Here is a 21,602-nt window from a genome sequence, read left to right as displayed (position 1 = left end):
ACAGACAACTGCAATCACGCACATGAAATCTGTTTTTGAGGTATGCACAGCTATCCTGCTAGGAACTCGATTCGATCTCTCCACCCTTCCACCTTCGCAACCTTGCCGAGATGGCAAAGAACCTACCTCAAGTGTGCGTACACTTGAGCTAGGGAAAACCCTTGGGTCCTTGGGGTTTTATTTGGCATTCGTTCTACTTCGAGATCTCGCGGATACTCGAAGGTGTTGGAGATTCGTTCGTTGAAGTCATGGAGACTTCAGGTTGGTTCTTTAATGTCATGGGGACATGTTGTTCTGGTGGTTCAAAGTCGTGGAGACTTCAAACAGGCTCTGTTCTGGTGACCTACACCACCGAGCCCCTCTCTTCGAGGGGCGAGAGCACAGTTCTGCGACGCAAACATATGGCTAGACTGGTGCTCGCCTGGATTTTGCCGACTTCACATGCGCGACCGTTGGCAGCGGGCCACAGCCAACACTCCATGCCATCACTCGAGATGATCCTTCGTCTGCTTCCTCCACGCAAAGTATGCGCTCAGCTTACCGACAGGTACTGGTTGAGTCGGGAAGAGCGACGAGTGCCGCTCCATGAAGCTGTCAAGCTCTGTCTTCATGATTGCGGTAGCCGCCTGCTTTGCGACAGCATTCCGTTCCTCATCCTGCCCAAGATCGAGATCCCTCGTCAGCTCGACCTCGCCCACCACATGCTGAAACTCTAGCTCCTGCTGTGAGAGACTCGCGACCGCGTCACCTGCCGTCGACCTGTCTATCACGATCGACATCCTCTGACCTTGATCCGCGATCGCCCGTTCAACATGTTCCCGCACTGCCCACGCCTCGCGGAAAGTGTTGATGTAAGCGGCCTTGCGTAAGCTTGACACGTTCGACACATGCTGCTTCACCAGGTCCATCACCGCCTCCTTGCCGACCAGCTCCTCGAACTGCGAGCTCTGGTAGTCCCCACCGACTTTTACCTTCGCTCCCCACTGCGCTGAATCATCGCCCTGAAGCGGGAGCGGAAAGCGCTGGCTTGAAAGTGTCCGCTCGGTTCGTCGCCGCACCCAGATTCCCTTCGAGGTCAGCGCATCATCGAGATCGAAGTACTGGTCGCTGATGAGCGTGTCGGGCTGTCGAGTGAACCCCAGGAGGCGGGCAGATGTGGCGGCCGGGATGTGCAGCTGCTCATACGTGCCGTCAAGATGCGATCTGAGCAGAGGGGTGACGTTGAACTTGCTCTCGACCTCGAGTTGGGTCTTCTGAGGCGATAATTCGACCATGTGGGACAGCATTCTCTCTTGCGCACCACGAAATTTCGTGATGCCGAATGGAGATATTGGCGGTGCGGCCCAGATCTTCTTGCGAAATAGCATGTCTGCGATGAGATCAGTGATGACTGTTATTGCCGACGATGTGTGTGAGATGCAGATCGTGCGTGAAGGAGATTCTGTTTGGTGGTTGAGAATCTCGATGCTCGGGCAAACATCTGACATTCGCTAGTTCAAGACTTTGCAATATCTAGCACATTCACTAAGCTGAAACCAAAGTACATACTGTAGTAAGTCCTGGACCGAAGGGTCGATACTTGATCAATATGCACTAACTGACTATCAGCCATCACGACCTGCCCGAAGTCAACACAGCTATGCTATTATAACAACACAGAACCAGAAGACACTATACACCGCCCTGCATGCTCACAAATCTGGAGTCCGCACGACCATCAAAAGGGCTTCGCTTCCAAACGCTCAATGCTTTCTCCAAAACGACATATCTCTCCCATGCGGCCCCGGCTCTTGTTTGAACCCACGCCCACCAGGAAGCGCCTCGTCAACGTTGTGGTCATTGGCACCGATGGTTGCAATTTCGAAGCTCGAACCATCGTCCTTGTCCATATCCTCTTCTTCCTCCGCAAAGTGCACTTTCTTCCTCGCAGCGTGGCCACCTCTGAGAGCCATCCTTGATGAGGCGTCTCTCATTTTCATGGCATCTACATTCCTCAATGGCGGTGGCTTCTTCAGGATCGACTTTGGCGCAGAAGGTTCTGGACATGTTTGCGACATCGTTGGACGAGGGACTGGGAAGTGGATTCGGTGTCGGTAGAAACCCAGCGTGTTCAGGTTCCTAGTCGTGGTGTACAGGGTTCGGATGAGGATTGATGAGTACAGAAAGAAGGATCGGCCAGGAGCCAAGTTGGGTCATTGGGTGCTGAAGTCAGGTCACTATGGTAGTCTGCTGTTTGTGACCGCTACATTAACCTCTTCTTTCAAGAAGATGCGATTCTGCAATCACCACTGATATTCCTCAGGCAACTCTGCGCCACACCCTTCTTCACCGGCATCCTCTATGTCCTTGCTCCACTCATACACTGCTCCCCGCTTGTGATACGCCTCCTGATTCCACTCGACCTGGGCCAACGCCTTCTGCACTCCAACATCCAAGATCGACGCAGAAGCCTTCTCAACACCATTGCCCTTGTCGAGAAACCTGAGGAACTCATCAACGATGAGGTAGCTCGATGCCATCAAATCGTTCGACTCCGGCACGAAGCACGACAAGTGTTTGTGTCGATCGCAGAATGCTGCAAACTGCTCGTCGGTGATGAGAACACTGTTTGCGTTCCGCTTGCGCTTGTCAAGCAAGGTCTCTTCCTCCTTCGCATCATTCTCGCCCTCGACCGGCAAAACCTGGAAGACCTTCCATCGAAAAGGATCAAGCGCGCGGATGGTCTCTGCCATGTCTTCCTCCCAGTTGTGGGACAGAACGACGGTGTTCAGTTTGAACTTGATTCCGAGATTTCGACACCACTGGCGAATGCGGAAGAGCATTTGCACATTCTCGCCAGTGCCACGCCCGATCTTGATGTTGGTCTCCTCGTCCATGCTATCGCAGCTTACACCGAGCACATCAATGTACTGTGCGTTCTCCTTCAGCCACTTCTCGGTGATCTTAGTGCCATTCGAGATGATCGAGACCGACTCCAGCTTGAGATCCTCCTTACAGAGACGACAAAGCATGGCGAGCTTCGAAGGATAGAGGAACGGTTCACCACCAGCAAAGTTGATCTTCTTCATGCCAGCCTCCTTGAGCAAGGTCAGACCCTTCTTCATGTCTTCGTCGCTGGCAAGGTAGCTGGTCTTTTCGGTGTGGAAGCAGAAGACGCAAGTCTTGTTGCATCTGCGTGTGAAGTGGAAGTTGACGGAGAGTGGTGTGATATGCTTCTTGGCTGTGAAGCATTCAAGGGCGAACAAGGCTGTGGCACATGGAGCTGCTGTCCCCAGGATCTTGACAGGCCCAGTGGCTTGGATTTGATCGAGCAAGACCATCCTGTGAGAGTTGAATATCCAGTGGATTTGTGATGACACTGGCCCAACGACATCTTGACTTCTTATGACAGCTTGATCTTTGCCTCGCTGCCTGCTTGCCTGGAGATTGGACAAAGACACACTCGGGAGCCTGCTTTGTGTAACGCTTGCTATACTCGTGAAGCGGACCGTTTCTTCCATGCCTGAGCAAGCAGTCCATGTTCTATGCATTTGCTTCATGAAAGTCCCTATCCAGAAGACACTGGCTGCATGCTGTTAGCCACAAAGGAACATACTCAATGCCTGACAAGCTCCACAAGGTCTTGTCAACGAGCAGCAAACATGAACCCAGCAATACATACCACGCAGATCCGCTGTGACAAGCAGCCTAAACGCAACACAAGCAACGCCCATGTCCCAACACACCACATTTGTCATCGGAGCCCCGGGTTCCGGCAAAGGCACACTCTGCCAGGCCCTCAGCGATTGCATGCCATGCCACCACCTCTCAGTGGGCGACCACCTTCGGAAGCTCATGAACACCATGCCAGTAGAGCCAGCTCAGCTAGGCGGGCTGACACGAGACCAACTGCAGCAGCACATGCAGAACCGCGAGCTCATCGCACCCGGTAACATCTTAGCCATACTCCAAGAAGAAATCAAACGAGCTCCCACCAATGCCAAAGTGCTTATCGACGGTTTCCCAAGGGACTTGGAGTCGGCGAAGCTATGGGACGAAAAGTTCGGGCCTCCAGAGCAGGTTCTCTTCTTCGACTGCAAAAAAGAAGAGGCGAAGCAACGATTCCTGTCGAGATCAAGAGACGCTGGTGATGATGAAGCGGTGTTCGAGAAAGAGGTATGCTGAGTTTGCTGAGAAGAATGCAGCGATTGTGAAGCACTATGGCGGGATCGTGAAGACGATCGATACCAGTGGGGAGACAGATGTTTCGAGGAAGAAGCTGCTTGCCGTGCTCGGTTTGTAGGTAGCTGTGAGCTTGTTAGAAGAATGGAATTGCTGTAACTGGAAGCCCTCCGTGAAATCTCCCCGCCGCAGCGCTGCCACCTTCGACGGGGAAAGTGGCCCAGATTTCCACTGATCGAGCGAAGCCCGTCTTTCTTGTGAAGTGAGTAACTCCCCATCGACACAGTGGCACCGGCTCGGACCTTTGTGTATGTGGCCTCTGATGGACGACCTGGTGCTCGGAGTACGGTGTTCCGGGCTTCAGAGAAATGGAGTTCAATTCTGATCATGCCTCATCGTAAAGAGCGCGTGCACATCCCATGTCTATCAACGCCATGCAATTCATCAATACCCCTTCCATGGCACATCCTACTCGAATGACCCTCCCAGTCCCTTGCCAAATCCACTACTAGCATTCCTTCTCAACTGCGCAATGCGCGCAGTATTATCGGCCCTCCTCTTCGCGCCCGCCTCCACAATCGCCTTGCGCTCTGCATCTCTCGCCTGGTACGCCAATGATGACTTCTTCGTGCCACCCATCTTCACCCCGCTGCCACTGTTCTCCCTCGCCAAGCCAGCCGAGGTCGTCACGCCACGATCGTTGGCACCGATAGTGGTGTTGGTGGTTGCACGGCGTAGAAGCGATGGGACCTTGAACCCGCCGTTCGCTGGAGCAGCCCAGGCGGTTCGGCCGTGCGCACTTTCGACGTTGCTAGAGCCTCTCTTTAGTGATAGACGGTCGACGACTGCTGGCTTTGCAGCAGTGCGGCGCTGCGAAGCGGGGAGTCGTGGTGGTGGCATGATCTCGCGATCAGGTGCGTAGCCCCCATCATTCCGGCGACTGATCTCTTCTTCAAGGTCCTCGTCGTTTTCCTCGACTGGTGCTTCTGGTTGATGCTGATCGTCCTCACTTTCCGAATCGGAGCTCAGCTCTAGCACTGAAGGACCTACAGTTGCAGCATGAGGCTCGTCGAGCAGGAAGCTGACCGACTCTTGCACCTCGAGCAGGGATGTCGGTGCTCTGAAAGCAGAAGCTTGAGTGCGTCTCTGCTTGGCGGGCAGACGGTCTTCCGGGGTCTCTTCGTGTCTACGTTTGTTGCCGCTGATCTCTCGTAGTGGTGCTTCGCTTTGTTCAACCTGCTGCGATGGTTGACTGTCCGAGTGAGTCTGCGTGGCTTGAGGTTCTTCCTCGGCGTCTGAGAGATCCAGCACATCATCGTCACGCTCATCGTCGTCTGCGATAGCCTTCAAAAAGGCGTCCTTGCCCTTGCTCTGCTTGCCTTCTGCTAAACCCGCAATGTTGTCATCCTGCAACAGAAGCTTGCGCTTCCTAGCTTCCTCACGCCGTCTCATTTGTCTTCTTCTCACGGCAAGGTCGTCCTCATCCTCATCGAGGTCAAACATGTTGGCTTGCTTTCTCCTCAGCCCGCCCGTCATGAGATCCTTGTAAAGCTTGTTGGCGTGCTCTTCGTCAGCGACTCGCTCCCTTTCGGCGTAACGTGCAGCCAACTGACGCTCGTCTACGTCGATGTGACTAGAGTCGATCATCTCACGATCCTGTTCGTTCTCGGGCGCCACGTAGTCGTCACCCCCCAAGCCAGCGTATTCGTCTTCAGATTCCTCGGCCTGTTCATCCATCATTCGCTTTGCCTCTCGCTCGGCCTCAGCAAGCTCAGTGGCAGATAGAGCCTCTTTGCGCTTGCGAGCCATCTCGCGGAACGCATCTTTCTTGGCAGCTTTAGTGTTTGTCAACGGCTCTGCCTCGTCCTCAATGGACGACTCAACCAAAGCTCGTTGACCACGTATCAGACGCTTGCGTTCTCGAATGGGCGCTGGCGATTCACTGATTCGAAGACGAACAGTGTCTTGGGTGCCATCGTCAGCGAGTGACTGAACTGGCGTTTCGTGCTCCAGATTTGGATTTGCCTGCCATGTGGCGGGCAGGCCGGCATCCTGCGTGGGTACCCAGCCTGGTGTATCAAGAGCCAAGTTCGAGCTACCCCTGTTCATGCCTGGTACTGGTGTCTCTGGAGCTTGCGTCTCCCATGCCAAGTTGACCTGTTGGCTCTCAGGCACCTGGCTCGCTGGTATGACGCTAGCTTGGCTGTCACCTTGTGTCTGCGTTTGCGAGTCCAGGGTCACTAACGGGAGGATAGAAGAACTTGGTGGTACCAGATAGCGGAGAACATCCATGGAATCTTGCTGCGTGGCTTGCGTTGGCGTCTGCATGGTAGCATTGAAAGCCTGCGTAGGGCTCATCAACGAGCTGCCGGGCATCGCAGTGTCAAAGCCGAAAGCCGCAAATGGGTCGTCGTCTTTGGTCGCAGCAGGCGTGGCATTGATGTCGTCTTGGAGAATCTCCGTGTCAGACTCGTCGTCGTCTTCGTCAACGATCACGCGTGTCTTGCGAGGTTTACGTCCAATCACAGGTGTCTGCGACCAAGATGGCATGTCGATCGGTTCAGCATCAATAGACCGTTGTGAAGGATCCATCTTGCTCTCCACAAGGCCTGCCGCATCGCTGGTCGCCTGTCTCTCAATCTCGCCGTCCTCTTGAGCCACCTCGCCTTCGCCTTCTTCTTTCTCTTCCCCATCATCATCATCATCATCATCATCATCATCATCATCCTCTCCCTCTCCTTCCTCCTCTTCCTCGTCATGGCTCTCATCGGCAGCATCGTCGACTAGGGCATTGCCTTCTTCGTCAAGCTTGTTTTGGTCTTCATTCTCACTTCCCGACCCATCGACGTAGTCTTCATCTTCACTCTCATCTCCACTTGCAACCTCGTTGCCAGCTGCATCAACGCCACCCGCCTTAGCAGCAGCCTTCTCTGCCTTCCGAAGCTCGACTGCGTCCTGCCTGGCTTTCTCCAGCAGATTCTCAAAGTCCTCTGCCTCGCGTTCACGTTCTTCTGCCGATTGAACATCAATGCCTTTTGCTTTCAGCTCGGCAATACGCCCCCGATGCTGAGCGCGAGCTTGCTCCTTTGCCCGCAACCGCAGTTGAACTTCCAGAGCCTGCGGATTGACTGAAGGTCGAGAAGCACCCTTCTTTCGTCGACCTGTGAAACCGGAGTCGGTCCCAAGATGAGAGAGGTGCTTCAGAGCATGGATGGCCTTGGAATCAGTGTTTTGTCGCTTCATATTGCCCTTGACCTTGTCGAACACGCTCAAGTGACCTGGCAGATTCTGGAGAATGTCAAGCTCGTCATCACTATCGTCATGTCGGACAGTGGCTGCTTTCTTGCCTAGCCTTGCAAGCTTTAGCCCCTTCTTGGGTTCTGGAGTGGCGGCAGCGTTAGAAGCACCCACTGCGTTCAAGGGTGGAGCGCGCGAAGAGCTCAGCAATTGTGCCATGTCCGGAAGTTCCCCATCACTATCGACCTCGGCGACACTAGCAATACTATCTTGCCGCACTGGTACCAGCTTGCTCAGCGCGCCCTTCTCGACAAGAGCTCTTTGCCTGTCAAGCGGCGTTGGGGGACTGGATGGTGGTGTGCTGACTGGCTCTTTGTGGTGCGCCTCTGCGGCGTCGCTCGTCGGTGCCGAAGAAGGTGTAGCATCTCCCTCGGTAGTCGCAGGAACGTTGCTCTCTCCATTAGGCCTGAAATTGAATCGAGCAAAAAGATCCGTAGTGGTGAACTTCTTCCGCACTTTCATCTGGTGGGCAAGGGCCTGCTGTCGAGCTATTCGCTGTGTCTCTCGCTCCATCTCGAGCAACGCCTTTCTGCTCGCTTTCCTCGTAGGCTTCGCGGCGTCAGACATGATTCGCTCAACTTCAGGATCGACGGCATGTTGCGAGCCTTCCACGATCTCGTCTGGTAGATCAGACGAGGCATGGGTAGCATCGGAGCGCTCCTTTCGTCGCGCCTCCTCTTCGGCCTGTTTAGCAAGGCGCTCGGCACGCTTCTCTGCAACCAGGGCTGCCAGCTTCGACTGATTCGACTGATTGCCGCCAAATGGATGAGACGGGAGCTCCGCGTCACTGCCATCCCGAGCACTCTTCGCGGGGCTGACGAACAACGTAGACGGCGCTTCGCTCGCAGGTGGCGACATGGATTTGCGTTTTCGCGAGATGATTGGAGTCGCAGCATATAGCTCGTCGTCGGATTCCTGGGGGTCGCGCGTTACGCGTGTAGACGCGACTGGCGACTTGCGGCTGCTTGTCGGGCTGCTGTTTCCACCCAGCATTCGTCGAGCTGCACGTCCGAGTGGCTTGCGAATGCTGTCGTCCGAATCTTCACCGGGGCGCACTTTGTCGTTCGCGTCGGAGTCGCGCGCACGAGGTGGAGATGATTGCGCATACGGCATGTTCGGCAGAGAGCGTGCCATAGCCTCTCTCACAGGCGAAGGAGTAGGCGAATCATCCTCGTCGAAGGGCATCTTCGACATGGCTGGCCGCGCTGCTGAAATGTGTTGTGGTGAGGCAAGGGGTGCTCCGAGAGGCGAGCTTGCCATTGGTGCTTGGAAGTAGGTCTATCGCGCGTGCTTCAGGCGTATGGGGTGTGGTAATGTTCCGGACCGAATAGGAGGCTTTTAGCAATCCATTCCAGTGTAGAATGCCAAGTTGGGTCACTGACGAGACTTCAGAGTTGTTGGTGGTGTGGATGGCAGATGCAAATGCAAGCTCCTTCGGACGGGAGATGAGAAGATGGACACGCGACTGAGGGACCCTCGGACGCGTTTGATGGCGGCGCTTTCGCTTGCGCCGATGCGCGCTGTCGGCTCAATGCCGGCGGGAAAGGAAACGAAACATTCTTTGCCCGGGGGCATCTTGCGCTCTGCATACGATGATGGTGGATAGATGCCATGTTATGCTGCCCTGAGAAGGCCATTGCGGACCGGCATCACGTCCATTGGCTCTGTACGTCGAGCCCCCGACAATGCTACGCACGCACAAGACAGCTCCGACAGAATCCTCGGCCGCCGCCCAGCGACACACGACCCATCGAAGCCGACTGTCGACCGCACGCTAGCGAGCCTGCATCATGTCAGGCCTCTGGCTGGGAGCAAGCGATGGCTGCGAGGCGTTGGACGCCTTGTCGACCGGCCTGCCCGAGGGGTGCTGTGGTACTCCACTGCTGCTGCTGCATCGGAGACACAGGAGGACAGCGCCACGGCAGCGTCCGGCAGAGGAGACGCGCAGGAAAGTGGTCATGAACAGGGCCTGCGCATCACGACGGCCCTTCTGCCACAGACCGATGGCAAGGCCGTGCGATATCTTCCAACGTCCGCACAGCGCGACAGTGCCCTGCACTTCCCCCCCGAACTCGCCCTTCGAGACCGACTTGCTTCCAACGCCCGCACGGCATCACACCGACACGGCCCCGTCAGGAGAGTCCTCGTGAAGACACCCGCGCGACATCCTGATGCCAATGCGGGCACACGCACCGATGAAGCTGATGCCCAGCACCCCGCCGAACAGCCAGCGACTTCTTCCTACTTCGACGATATGGTAGAGGCGGTCCGGGAAAGTCGTCCTCGAGATGGCGCAGATTACACCGCATACCAACCATCCTTCGGCCGTCAATACTTTGTACGCCAGCAAAAAGAGCTTCGCGTGCAGAAAGCGACCCATGAAAGAATGGTGCAACTACAAGCCGAACGACATCCTCGCCTCAAGCATAACGACTGGCAGGGTATCCTCCAGCAGCTGGATGCTCATACGCCCGCTGGGTCAGAACTGTACAAGCAGAAGGTCGACAAACTAACGCTGCCAGAGGGTTTCCTGGCCGTCTTCCACCATGATATATCCTTGGCTATTCTGGAGATTCGGCAGCGCACGGGTAGCCATCTGCAAGTGGTGGAGGGTGTGAGCCAGAAAATCAGCGTAGACGGAAGAACAAAGACTGCCTATGCAGTGCTGGCTCTTTCCGGCTTGGCCAACGAGAACGACGCTGCCCTACAGCTATTGCCAGAATACGCGTATGTCTACTCCGAGCACGAACTCAGCGCAAGCAGAAATATGCATGACTATGACTTGCAACGCCGCCAATATCATCTGCCAGATGGCGACAATCACGAAGTTCCAAATGGACACTCCAACGTCGAAACAAGCCCGAGCCATGATCCGCACTCAGATGACGACGGTCATCTCTCTCTCTCAGATCTTGATATGCTCAATGATGCAGTCAAGTCTGTCACATCGCCAGTACGTGCAGTATGGTCGGTGAGCCGTTGGTATACGGACTACGTGCGGCATCAAGTTGGTGTGCGACCCACGATGGTATCAAGGACGTCCATGACTCAGTACATCTTCGAGATTACCATGTCTTTGCCGAACATGGCCGTACGCAATAAACGTGCGAAGGATGAGACCGCTTCAGGCGACGAAGCACACGTCACGAAAGTGATCGAAGAACTGGTCTCCTTATGTACCGGTCCTGCTGCGCCTTCCTGGCTAACCTCGGAGGCATTGGACAAGTCACTGCACTATTTGCTGGCGCACAACGACTTGAAGGCTTTTCGTACTATTCGTCAGTCACTGGACAACGGCGGAAAGTATGAATTTACAGCCTCAAATTACGCCGTCTTGCTGAATGGTGCGGCAAGATCGGGAGACTTGCACAATTTTCGTTACCTTACGATGGAGATGATCAAACGAAGACTGCCTTTGACTGCTCACGTCTGGATGCACTTTCATAAGCTGGTCTGCGTTCGCGGCGCATCGGAGGTTTTCGGTCCATTGGAGGGTATGATGCGCACGAAGGGCCTGTTGGTGAACCAGAAGCTGGCCAAAGCTGTGTCGATGGAGTCGGTACTTGAAGAACTGCATGAAGAGTTGAAGGCCGGGACCCCGTTCGAGGCGTTTTGGCACAAGTGCAATCTCCGAATCCAAGCTACGTATCCGCCTGGATTTCGCTGGTTCTCTCACGAAGTTGCAAATCGCATGATCCAACTTTTTCTGCAATGGGGCCGACTGGATGATGCCTACATCGTTCTGGAACGGCTGAGAAAGCGCAACATACCAGTGCCCACCAGCACACTGAACATATTCCTGTCCTCGGCTTTACGCAATCGCGACTCTGCGGCAGCGGCTTCGATCGTACAGCGCTTTAAGATCGGTAAGCCTGGTGCCATCATACCAGATCACATCACCTATGCGGAACTATTCACCACCGCATGGCTGCAGCGATACTTCAATGTGCTCAGGGTAGTCTGGCGGTACGCATGTGCAGCTGGCCACGTCAACTACAGCATGCGCTATCGACTGCGTCGTAGTCTTTGCAGCGCAACTCCGCCGGGCAATACTCCCACCGACGGCATCTCACGCGGCATGCTCTGGAATCTGTGGGCCGGCAAATTTGCTGTGGGCGTCGCACGAGGGTTAAGCAAAAGATCAGAGCGTGGAGAGACGGTCGTGTTAACAGAGTCCGAGCAGCATCTCCTCCAGCTCATATCCCGAGAGGAGTGCGAGAATGGAAGCGAGGCAGAGTATGCTCGCTACGGCGCTCTGCTAGAACTGATGCATAATGACCTCAACGAGGTCAATAATTGCCGTCCTGTCCATCCGTTGAGCCAGGCTCTCGCCAAAGCATACGCCAAAGACATTGCCTGGAAAGAGTCGTCTTTTGGATTGCCGAAGGCCTTGGAAGAACACAGGGACCCTCACGATATGTTTGTTGAGATGCTGAAGAAGGGCGTGAAGGTACACATGGAAGCAGGCGACTTTTCCCGGAACATGAGACGATGGGAAGCACCAGGCGCGATTGCTCTACTGGAATCGGAAGAGTAGCTGTTGTGCAGCATGAGCGATGGCGTTTGGGGCATGGGTATCTGAATCTGTACAAAGTGTACACTGTGTATATATATCGTCCTTGTCACGGGAGCTCTCGACTCCGCGGCATGGAGAGGCGCGCTGGGACGAGATGCTCAGCCTTCGAGCTCGAAATCCTTCACCTACTTCATCCAAGGCCTTGGAACATACTATCTCTCCTGCGACAAGGCTCTTGATGGTGTTCACCAAGTCATACGCAACCACAAGACGCCAAGCACACTCCCGACTCAGCCGTTGTTGCCTGGCACGGAATGCGCTGGGCTCGCATCACGGCCAATGCCCGACCTGCGTCAGCCTCAGCCAAGACAACAACCAAAATCCTTCGTCGCTTCTCGGCCAAGGGCGCGTCTACATCATCTCCTGTGCAGGAACACAAAGGTTCTCCAAGACTGTGAAACGGGACACCAATAGGTACGTACATGGGTAAGATCTGGTTGTGCAGCACTGACTGATCGCCGGTTTCTTTACCATTCCTCTTTTTCTTCAACTCTCCGAACAACACTTCCATCGCAACACAATATGAAGATGCGATCCGGCCTGACTGGCTTCCTCCTCGCAGCAGGCCTCGCCCACGCCATAGACCTGGACGTGAACAATACAGATTCCCTCATCAGCGCCAGCAGAACCATCGTCGGCAACATCCTCTCCCTCTACCGCAGCTCCAACAACAGCAATGGCGACATGCCCGGCTTATTCGGCGCGCCTTACTTTTGGTGGGAGGGCGGCCTCGCCTTCGACAGTCTGATCAACTACTGGTCCAAATCCAAATCTGGCGATGACAGCATCGTGCAAACGATCCAGGATGGAATGCTTTTCCAAGTTGGGCCAGATCACAACTACATGCCGCCAAACCAAACCAAGTCCCTGGGCAACGACGATCAAGCCAGCTGGGCGCTTGCTGCTATGACGGCCGCGGAAAATGACTTTCCCGAACGTGATGATCAAAATATTTCGTGGATACAGCTGGCTACTAATGTTTTTGAGAGTCAGGTTCTGCGCTGGGATGAGGAGAGCTGTGGTGGTGGGTTGAAGTGGCAGATTTTTACGTTTAATAATGGGTATAACTAATTATAAAAAAAAAACTCTTTCTCGCAGGGGAGTTTTGCACTGCTGGCGGCGAGGCTTGCGAGGTATACTGGCAATTCGACCTACAGTGATTGGGCGCGGAGAAGTATCGAGTGGAGTTATCAGATTGGTCTGATCAATAATGAGACTGGTGCTGTGTATGATGGGACGGATGACACTACGAATTGTTCGGAGATCAACTACATCCAGTGGTCGATGAACGCTGGGCTATTGATCGATGCGGGTGCGTACATGACGAATATTGTAAGTCTCTATCACCACGCCAAACACTCTCCTCATCGAAATCTGACACACCGCCACAGACTCAATTCTCCTCACTCTCCAACGCTACCTTCTGGGACTTCACCCTCTGGCTCACCATCTCCACCGCCTCCCGCATCTTCGTCGACCAAGCCGCCTCCGCCAATTCCCTCGGCCGCTCAATCCTCTACGAAGTCGCCTGCCAGCCCTCCGATAATTGCTACGTCGACCAAAAAGCCTACCGCACGCGCCTCGCCCGTGCTATGGGGAACGCTCGCCATCTGGCTTATCAATCATCCCATTCCGTCAACGGCACAGGCGTTAATGCCTATATCGAGCGGATCACCAGTATCCTCCAGACGTCTGCGACCGCTGCGGCAAGTCAGTGTACCGGTGGCGAGATTGGGACTGCGTGTGGGAGTGATTGGGTTAGTAGGGAGTTTGATGGGAGCACCGGTCTTGGGGAGGATCTGAGTGCATTGGAAGTAATTTTGGCGAATCTGCCGGCCGGGCAGGTGAGGACAGCGGACGGTGCTCGCAATGGAACGGGGACGAGTGAGAGTGGTACTGAGAATGGAACGCAGACGTCGAGTGCTGACGAGGCAGGGTCGACGAGTGGTGCGTCGGGCACGGGGATTGTGGAATCGAGCTCGTTGGCGTTGTTGCTTGCGGTTGTGTTTGGGCTGTTGTCCTTCTTCGTGTGGAGTCGAGGCAAGCACGACAGAGACTGGGCTCCAGGTTGCCGCTTCATGATTGGAAGTACAGCACCATCGGTATCAATCTCTAATCAGTCACGAATCACCATGACACTCACAGGTTTCATCTCTTAGCAATGGTACATGCCCTGAGCTGCTAGCTCATATCCATGATGACTCACCCCTCGGCTACGCACCGAGACCACACTAGCTGAATGACACGCATGCTGATTTACTCGTTCCACTGTAGGGACAGTACTAGAGTCCACCACACCTCTTTTCCATCAAACCTACAAATCCAACCACCACGACCTACCCTACAGGACCATGACCGACAACTGGGGCACCCGCGGCACAGGAACCTTCGTCCCAACCTCCCACGCCTCACCATACGACGCCATCAACCCAAGCGCCATCAAACTGCCGAAGCCATATGTCGTCTGCATAGTCGGCGCCTCGAGGGGCATAGGCGCCGGCGTCGCCCACAGCTACGCACAAGCAGGTTGCTCCGGCCTCGTTCTCGCCTCAAGACGGACCTCAGGACTCGAGGAGGTTGCTGCTGAATGTCGGAAGATCGATTCCTCGATTGAGGTTGAAATTGTGGCGTGCGATATCACCAGCGCCGAATGCGTAGCGAGTCTCGCAGAGGGCATCAAAGAACGATTTGGTCGTCTAGACATCGCCGTTGTCAACTCGGGATACTCTGGACCAGTAGTCTTGAAGATCACAGAGACCGATCCCAGCACCTTCCAAAACGCCACAAACGTCAACTACGTCGGGACCTTCTTGTGCGCGAAGTACTTAATCCCACTGCTCCTCTCCACCCCAGACGGAGCCAAGGCCTTCATCGGCGTCAACAGCCTCGCCTCCTTAATCATCCGCGGTCCAATCGCAAACGCCCAATACTGCGTCAGCAAGGCAGCACAGCTCAAACTCCTGGAGAACATCCACGAGCAGTATCAGGACGAAGGCTTGTCGACGTACGCGGTACACCCTGGCGCGGTCTTGAGTGAGATGGCGGATGAGACAACGCCGGATGCGTTCAGGCCGTATTTGACGGACTCGCCGTTGCTTTGTGGGGCATTTTGTGTGTGGTTGACGAAATATCGCGAGCGTGGGGAGAACGGGTGGTTGGCAGGGAGGTTATTGAGTGCGAAATGGGATGTTAGTGAGCTCCTAAAGAGGAAGGAGGAGATTGTGCAAAAGGATCTGTTGAAGCTGAGGTTGAGTCTATAGACTTGTTTAGAAGCGCTGAAACTCGCCAACTGATACATGGGGTATCATGAAGTGTCATTACTGTACCGCAAACCACGCCTTGCCTTCTGTATGTGACTTTGTGCCATGTTCATGCCCGCGCCTAGTACGATGGCCAAGGACTCTGGTAGGAAGTCGTCATGGGTGCGATAGGAGCGTCGTAGCTGGGTTTCTGGAAAGCCTGGGCGTAGGAATCCCTGGCAGCTTGCTCCTTGAGCTCCTTTTGCTTCTTCAACTGTACCAAGTTGCCCTTCAACCCACGCAAATATCGCCTTGCTTCGTTGACCAAGTGCTCGGGCTCGTTGGAGTGTTTCAGTGCTTCAAGCATAGCGCGCACCTAGGAATTGTGTCAGTACAGATGTAGGGTCGAAATTTGGCCTGGAAACCTACCTGTGTCTCTGACTGGATGTGCGGGCACACTCGTGCATGGCCGTAGTGAGCTATGCCACACAGGTTGCAGTGCTCTACACCAGCCAGCTTGAGGGGGCAGCGCCCGACAGGATGGAAGCTTGCACATGCACGACAGTTAACACCAGCAGCTTTATCGTTCGTTGCAGGTGGCTGTGGGGTGCCGTTCGTGGTGTCCATGGCATTTGCCGGTGCAACGTTCTTGAAGTCGATGATCTGAGGCTTCGGTACGTGTGCGCGCTGGAACGTTGGGATGACTAGTTGTGTTGCTCGGTCAGCGCCTTATTTTCTTCCTCTTGTGTTTGTGCGATTATGTTGGATTGATCCAATGGCTGGTCACCACTCTCATCGAGGTCGATCAAGATAGGCTCACTGGGCGACTGGCCCAAGACAGAATCCTTCATGGGAGAAGTAGGACTCTGCGCATTGGTAGTGCGCTCAGCGATGACACGTGCTTCCTCAGCCAGAGCCTTCATTTTCTCTGGGCTCGAATGTGCAGAGGAAGCCTTCTGGGCGGCCTTCTTACGAGCAGCCTCGGACTTCTTGACACCGGTACCCTTCTGCTTGGTGGGTGAAGGCTGAGCTTTTGAAGAGGCGCCCTTGACAACAGCAGACTTCCTGCTAGCGGCAGGAGTCTTTGGTGTCGTCTCGGCGCTCTTCGGTGTGCTCTCAGCCTTCTTTGCTACCGGGGCTTTGGCCACTGGCTTTTTGGGCGTCGTTTGTGCCTTTGCTGGGATAGGGAGCGAAGTGTTCTTCGTCTTTGGGGAGCTAGGCTTACCTTTGCCTTTTGCAAGACCTGTCACGGGTTTAGTACCATCGGGCTGCAAGCCTCTCACCTCCTCGCCATCTAATTGCTCACCATCGACTTCATCATCACCGTCACTATCATCAGCTTGGAAGTCAGTATCGCTGCCGTCGCCATCATCACGATTCTTTTTCTTCTTCTTGATAGGGGTCAAGCCAATATCCTCTGCGCCGTCCGGAACCTCTCCAGTGTAGTCAACGTTGTTTGTGCGTGCGCGGCGACCACGTCCGAATGCTTCTGCCTTGGCAGCAGCCTCTTCAGCAGCGACTCGCTCACGCTCCTTGAGAATGTTAGCCCAGACACCTGGATCTGGTGCTGACTCTTCGAGTTCAGGCATCGCGGCCTCCTCCAATGCGCCCTGATCGTTGGCCCAGACACGAGCAAATGCAAAACTGGACTCTGCGCTCTTGTCGGTGCCTGATGTGGTAGTCTCGATGCGGCTTCTGTCAAGGAGATGCTCGACGCTGGTAGAATCATACACGATGTCGTGCGATCCATCGTCATTGAACAGCTCACCAGCACCATGACGAAGGACTGACACGAGGTCATTCTGATCAGCATCATCGGCGTCCATCTCTTGGATCAGAACATGGTCGAGAGCCAGCTTCTTGCGACCAATCTGCATAATCCGCTCCTCGGCACTCGCTCTGGTGACCAGCTGAAAGCACAAGACCTTCTTATTTTGACCAATCCGATGCGCACGTGAGAGCGCCTGGATATCCTGATGCGGGTTGAAGTCTGGATCAAGGATGATGACGGTGTCCGCAGTCGCTAGATTGATGCCGACACCACCTGCTCGAGTCGAAAGTAAGAACGCGAAAAGCGGAGAGTCGGGCGCGTTGAATTCGTCTATCCGCTTCTGTTTGGTAAGAGCATTAATCTTGCCATCCAGGCGCTGGTAGCGGAATTGATTGCCGTCCATGAAGTCCTCGACCATGTCGAGCATTTCAAGGAACTGGCTGAAGATGAGTACACGGTGACCTCGTGCTTGCAGTTTTGGTAGCAAGAGTTCCAAAAGTTGCAATTTGCTACTGGCGTCCACGAGGTTGCGATGAGATGAAGCTTGGTCGACCTGTCTGTCCTCGATACTCTGGTTGTATACGAAGGGATGGCATAGGCACTTGCGCAGTTGCATGAGAATGTTGGAAAGACTGCCTCGCTCGGTGGCCTTTGCGTTGGACTCGGTGCTGAAGATCGCTTTCATCAAGTCTGGGTTCTTGGCCAAAATGCTCTTGTACAGCTTCTTTTGCACCAAGGTCATGCTCACCGGGACGATGATCTGGGACATCGGCGGCAAGAAGGTCAAAACCTGAGCCTTTGTACGCCGAAGGAAGAATGGTCGAATCAGATCGTGCAGCTCGGTGATCTTGTTTTGGTCAAGCTCTTCGTATTCCTTCTCCAAGCTCGCTGGGTCATAGCTGTCGTCCAGGAAGTGAAGTAGATTGAAAAGTTCGCGGGTATTGTTCTGCAGCGGCGTACCTGTGAGCAGGATCTTGAATGGGACCTTCATTGCACGGAGTGCTGCGTAAAGCAAGTTCTTGTCGTTCTTGAGTCGCTGGCCTTCATCAACAATCATTCCCTGCCAAGCGACATGCCTGAAGAATTTGCGGTTGTTCTCGTCAGCTGCAGCATCGTAGCTCGTGACAACGACGTGGCATCGAAGATCTTTGGCGTTCTCCGGGTACAGCTCGTACTTGTATGACATCTCTCTAGACTGAGCAGATCCGTAGTAAGCAACCACTCGTAAGCTCGGAGCCCAGCGCTTGATCTCACGCCGCCAGTTCGGACAGGTTGAGTTTGGTACAACGACCAAGAACGGGAAGCAATTATGGTCCTGCACAAGTGTGGCCAGGAAAGCAATGATCTGGATCGTCTTGCCGAGACCCATCTCATCTGCCAGAACTGCGTTCTTTTGGGTGAACCACTTGTAGTACAGCCAGTTGAGACCCTGTATCTGGTAGTCCATCAACTTGCCGCTTTCGACGTTGTCGGGCTGCGCTTGCTTCTCAAGATTCTGGAAGTCCTCTTTCCGTGCTTTTTCGAGACGGGTCTTGAGTGCAGACTGCTTGGGCAGGCGAACATAGCGACCAGCAACCCAGTCGTTGTACGCCTGCACGAAGTCGGACCAACGCTCGCCGTCATCAGGTCCTGGCGGCGCTTCCCATACGGCATCCTCGTAGTTGAGTCCCTTGTATTTGATAAGAGCCTTCTCAACCTCGCGGATGCGCGCTTTGTCGACTTCTTCTGTCTGGATATCAACAATGCTCGTAAACTTAATGTCGAGTACAATGTCGGTACGCAGATAGTCCTCTGGGATGGCGTCCTCGGTGCGCATCTTGGGATGTTGCGAGTCATCGCGCTTCGCAAAGGCTTTGCGCATCATGTGAGTCGTGCTGCCCCATACCCAAGGTCCTGGAACCCACCGAGCACGGAAGTACGACATGCCTTCCCATCGAACGAGATAGACCTTCTCGTCTTCTGGAACGCCTTCGAAGCCAGTCGCCGGATCATAGAGATCTTCTTCCAATGGCTTCCATGCGATGATGCCTGAAACCTTCGCAGGTGCGTCGAGGCAGTCTTTGCACTTCCAATCGCGACTGTACTCACGAAAGCGCTGCTCAGCATCAGCATCCATGTCAAGATCCATCATGTCGGAACGTGATGGTAGATGCTCAAAGTGAAAGCCACGGAAGCAGCTCAAGCAACGGAACAGTACGTTGTCGGCGTTGTTGATGAGCGAACGATCGACTTCATAGATCGGATCGACGCCATCATTCTCGTCGCGCTCTCGCTGTTCCTGGCCCGGTGTCTTGCGTGGACGGAAGGGTCTGCAGCCAAGGCCGTGCTGCTTGCACTCCTGACACCTTCCTTGATCTGGCGCGGTCGGCTCCTTCTCGTGCGCCTTTGCCACACAGCGACGGCATTGCAGGACGAACTCGCCTTCGTCAACTTTCGTGACGAGGTGCTCTCTGCCAGTCCGATGACCAAGACAGCTCTTGTGGTAGGTAAGCGAACAGCCCTGGCAGTCGACCAATGGTGCATAGTTGGCGCCTTGTCCGCACGTATCGCAGTACTGGTTGTGTCGGATGCGGAACTCGTCGTTTCGTGGAAGGGGTTTGAAGATCTCACGAGTGACTGTGACCTTTGGCTTAGCAGCCACACGCTCCTCTGACTCCGATCTCCAGATATTCTCTTCGCCAACTTCTTCCATGTCACCAATGTGCCTAGTCGTTCGTGCAGACTGACGCTCGCTGGCGCGCTCTGACTTCAAGGAGTCGAATTTGCTCGTCTTGACTTTGCGGCGTTTTGGCCGCACATCAGATTGGAGGACTGCCATGGGATCACTGTCATCATCCTCAGACTCTGTAAGTCCTGTGGAAGTACGCCTAGTACGGAGGGTCCTGCCGGTTGGCTGAACCTTTGCGTTGCGGCGAGTGGGCCTGGTAGGTCTGCTGAGCTCGTCGTCCGACTCATCGTCATCGTCATCGTCCTCTGGCCCCTGGTCCAGGTATCGTGTGATGTCTTGCTTGCGCTTTCGACCTCGTGCGCGCGTGGTGGTCTCGGTCTCTGAAGCTTCGATGTCTGAGCCATCTACATAGTCGACGGTCGACACCATGCCGTTGCTTGGACGTGTACGCTTGCTGCCTGGGCGGGTTGACGACATCCTCGCTCGTTTGGTGCGTTTGGTGCGTGGTTGAGGTGGTGGCGTATCGTCGTCAGACGGAGGACCCTCACCAAAAACGTCAAGTGCTTCTTGGCCGTTATCGAGACCTAACAGCTCTTCGAATGGTACCTGCAGTGGTGTTGTCAGCCGGAGGTGGTGATATGCGCAGTGAAGGTGTTGTTGTATCGGTGAGGGTTTGACGCTGCTAGAAAAGCCTTATATAGGTCTTCATGACGACAAGTTTTGGCCCGCATGTGACGCGAATTCTCACAAAATAGCCGTCAAGTGAGGTCGTTCTTGGGATCACGAAGTGTCCAAGCAGAACCGCCTCAAGAAGCTGAAAGCCACAGCTCTGGGGTGAGGCTGCCCAAGTAGCTACAGCACGAGCCAGAGGGAAGAATGCAGGAAGTAGAATGGCAAGACTTACATTCTCAACATGAAAATCATCAAACAAGACCTTGTACATGACCGTTCCATCCTGCTCTTGCGACTCCTTCAACACACGACGAACGTTATCGTCGCCTGCTCGAAGGTCCCTGTAGTTTTTGCGTCTCTTGCCCTCTTTCCTCGATACGACGACCATCAACCTCTTCTGCTCAGCAGGCCTCGCGACCTCCTCCTCCTCTTGATCTTCGTCCTCAGAGGCTGGAAGCTGCAACGCTGGATCTGGTGTGCCATCGTCGGATCCCAGATCGAAGGTGGATTGTCCATCTGGACGCTTTGATGCCGAATTGATCGCTTGAAAGGAAGGCACGACTGGTGATGGAGTAGCCGAAGGTCTCTTGCGTTTGCGATCGGAGGCCTGGAACGCGGCGAGGTCGGGCGTGCTGTTGTCGGAGTCGGAGTCCTCGGCATCGTGGTTCACGACCATCGGCGCAACTGGAGCTGGAGCTGGAGCTGGAGCTGGAGCAGGTCTTGGAGCATTGTTTGTAGATCCCGCGGCGCGATTCTTCCAGCTTGATAGGTCCAATGCAGGAGTGTCTTCGTCGCTCGAGTCTGCCCGCGCGTCAAAGTGGAAGGCCATCTTGGGCCGGCGCCTCTTCAAGAATTGTTGCTAGGGACCGGTCATAGGTCTGGTCGAGAATCGCGTGTTATACAGTGTGCAACACGACTCTGCGCGAGATGTAACGAGGTGAGCTTACAAGCAAGAGCAGCAGACGCGTTGTGAGGGGCTGTAAGCTCAGGTACTCAGCCTACGTGGCCTCAGCTTCTACGCTATACCGTAAGCGGGCGCGAAGCTATACGTAGGCTAAGAGCGTAAGTTGCTTTTTAGTAAATAGCCCTATAGAGACTTTTGAGATATTTTAGTACTACAAAATCGTATATTCTAAAGAGTATAGTCGGTTCTACCGTATCGTATTATATATTCCCGTACTTAATAAGTATACTATACCTTAAGTTTACTACTATAGC

The 21,602-nt window shown here is 54.5% G+C and overlaps 8 protein-coding genes across 8 annotated transcripts; 3 read left to right on the top strand and 5 right to left on the bottom strand.

The window, feature by feature from the left end:
• Positions 1–485: 485 nt before the first annotated feature.
• On the bottom strand, positions 486–1,367 carry CLAFUR5_04686 (uncharacterized protein; the record flags this gene model as incomplete). Its single annotated transcript, XM_047903834.1, has 1 exon — positions 486–1,367. The coding sequence occupies one exon, from the start codon at positions 1,365–1,367 to the stop codon at positions 486–488; it is 882 nt and encodes a 293-aa protein (XP_047760689.1).
• A 375-nt stretch (positions 1,368–1,742) lies between these two features.
• Positions 1,743–2,057, bottom strand: CLAFUR5_04685 (uncharacterized protein; the record flags this gene model as incomplete). The annotated part of the gene is made up of 1 exon (XM_047903833.1): positions 1,743–2,057. One exon carries the CDS (start codon positions 2,055–2,057, stop codon positions 1,743–1,745), a length of 315 nt encoding a protein of 104 aa, XP_047760688.1.
• Positions 2,058–2,282: 225 nt separating this feature from the next.
• CLAFUR5_04684 (Radical S-adenosyl methionine domain-containing protein 2) lies at positions 2,283–3,320 on the bottom strand (the record flags this gene model as incomplete). The annotated part of the gene is made up of 1 exon (XM_047903832.1): positions 2,283–3,320. One exon carries the CDS (start codon positions 3,318–3,320, stop codon positions 2,283–2,285), a length of 1,038 nt encoding a protein of 345 aa, XP_047760687.1.
• Positions 3,321–3,711: 391 nt separating this feature from the next.
• On the top strand, positions 3,712–4,164 carry CLAFUR5_04683 (Adenylate kinase isoenzyme 1; the record flags this gene model as incomplete). The annotated part of the gene is made up of 1 exon (XM_047903831.1): positions 3,712–4,164. The coding sequence occupies one exon, from the start codon at positions 3,712–3,714 to the stop codon at positions 4,162–4,164; it is 453 nt and encodes a 150-aa protein (XP_047760686.1).
• A 465-nt stretch (positions 4,165–4,629) lies between these two features.
• On the bottom strand, positions 4,630–8,718 carry CLAFUR5_04682 (uncharacterized protein; the record flags this gene model as incomplete). The annotated part of the gene is made up of 1 exon (XM_047903830.1): positions 4,630–8,718. The coding sequence occupies one exon, from the start codon at positions 8,716–8,718 to the stop codon at positions 4,630–4,632; it is 4,089 nt and encodes a 1,362-aa protein (XP_047760685.1).
• A 346-nt stretch (positions 8,719–9,064) lies between these two features.
• Positions 9,065–11,995, top strand: CLAFUR5_04681 (uncharacterized protein; the record flags this gene model as incomplete). Its single annotated transcript, XM_047903829.1, has 1 exon — positions 9,065–11,995. One exon carries the CDS (start codon positions 9,065–9,067, stop codon positions 11,993–11,995), a length of 2,931 nt encoding a protein of 976 aa, XP_047760684.1.
• Positions 11,996–12,556: 561 nt separating this feature from the next.
• Positions 12,557–15,294, top strand: CLAFUR5_04680 (Mannan endo-1,6-alpha-mannosidase DCW1; the record flags this gene model as incomplete). Its single annotated transcript, XM_047903828.1, has 4 exons — positions 12,557–13,095; positions 13,192–13,366; positions 13,426–13,981; positions 14,309–15,294. The coding sequence occupies 4 exons, from the start codon at positions 12,557–12,559 to the stop codon at positions 15,292–15,294; spliced, it is 2,256 nt and encodes a 751-aa protein (XP_047760683.1).
• Positions 15,295–15,415: 121 nt separating this feature from the next.
• CLAFUR5_04679 (Chromatin remodeling factor mit1) lies at positions 15,416–21,213 on the bottom strand (the record flags this gene model as incomplete). Its single annotated transcript, XM_047903827.1, has 4 exons — positions 15,416–15,649; positions 15,703–15,977; positions 16,061–20,318; positions 20,617–21,213. 4 exons carry the CDS (start codon positions 21,211–21,213, stop codon positions 15,416–15,418), a joined length of 5,364 nt encoding a protein of 1,787 aa, XP_047761448.1.
• Positions 21,214–21,602: the final 389 nt, after the last annotated feature.

This window comes from Fulvia fulva, chromosome 4 (genome assembly GCF_020509005.1).
Source record: "Fulvia fulva chromosome 4, complete sequence".
Lineage (NCBI taxonomy): Eukaryota > Fungi > Ascomycota > Dothideomycetes > Mycosphaerellales > Mycosphaerellaceae > Fulvia > Fulvia fulva.
Note: the sequence above shows the minus strand (reverse complement) of the source record. Positions and strands in the feature narration are given on the sequence as shown.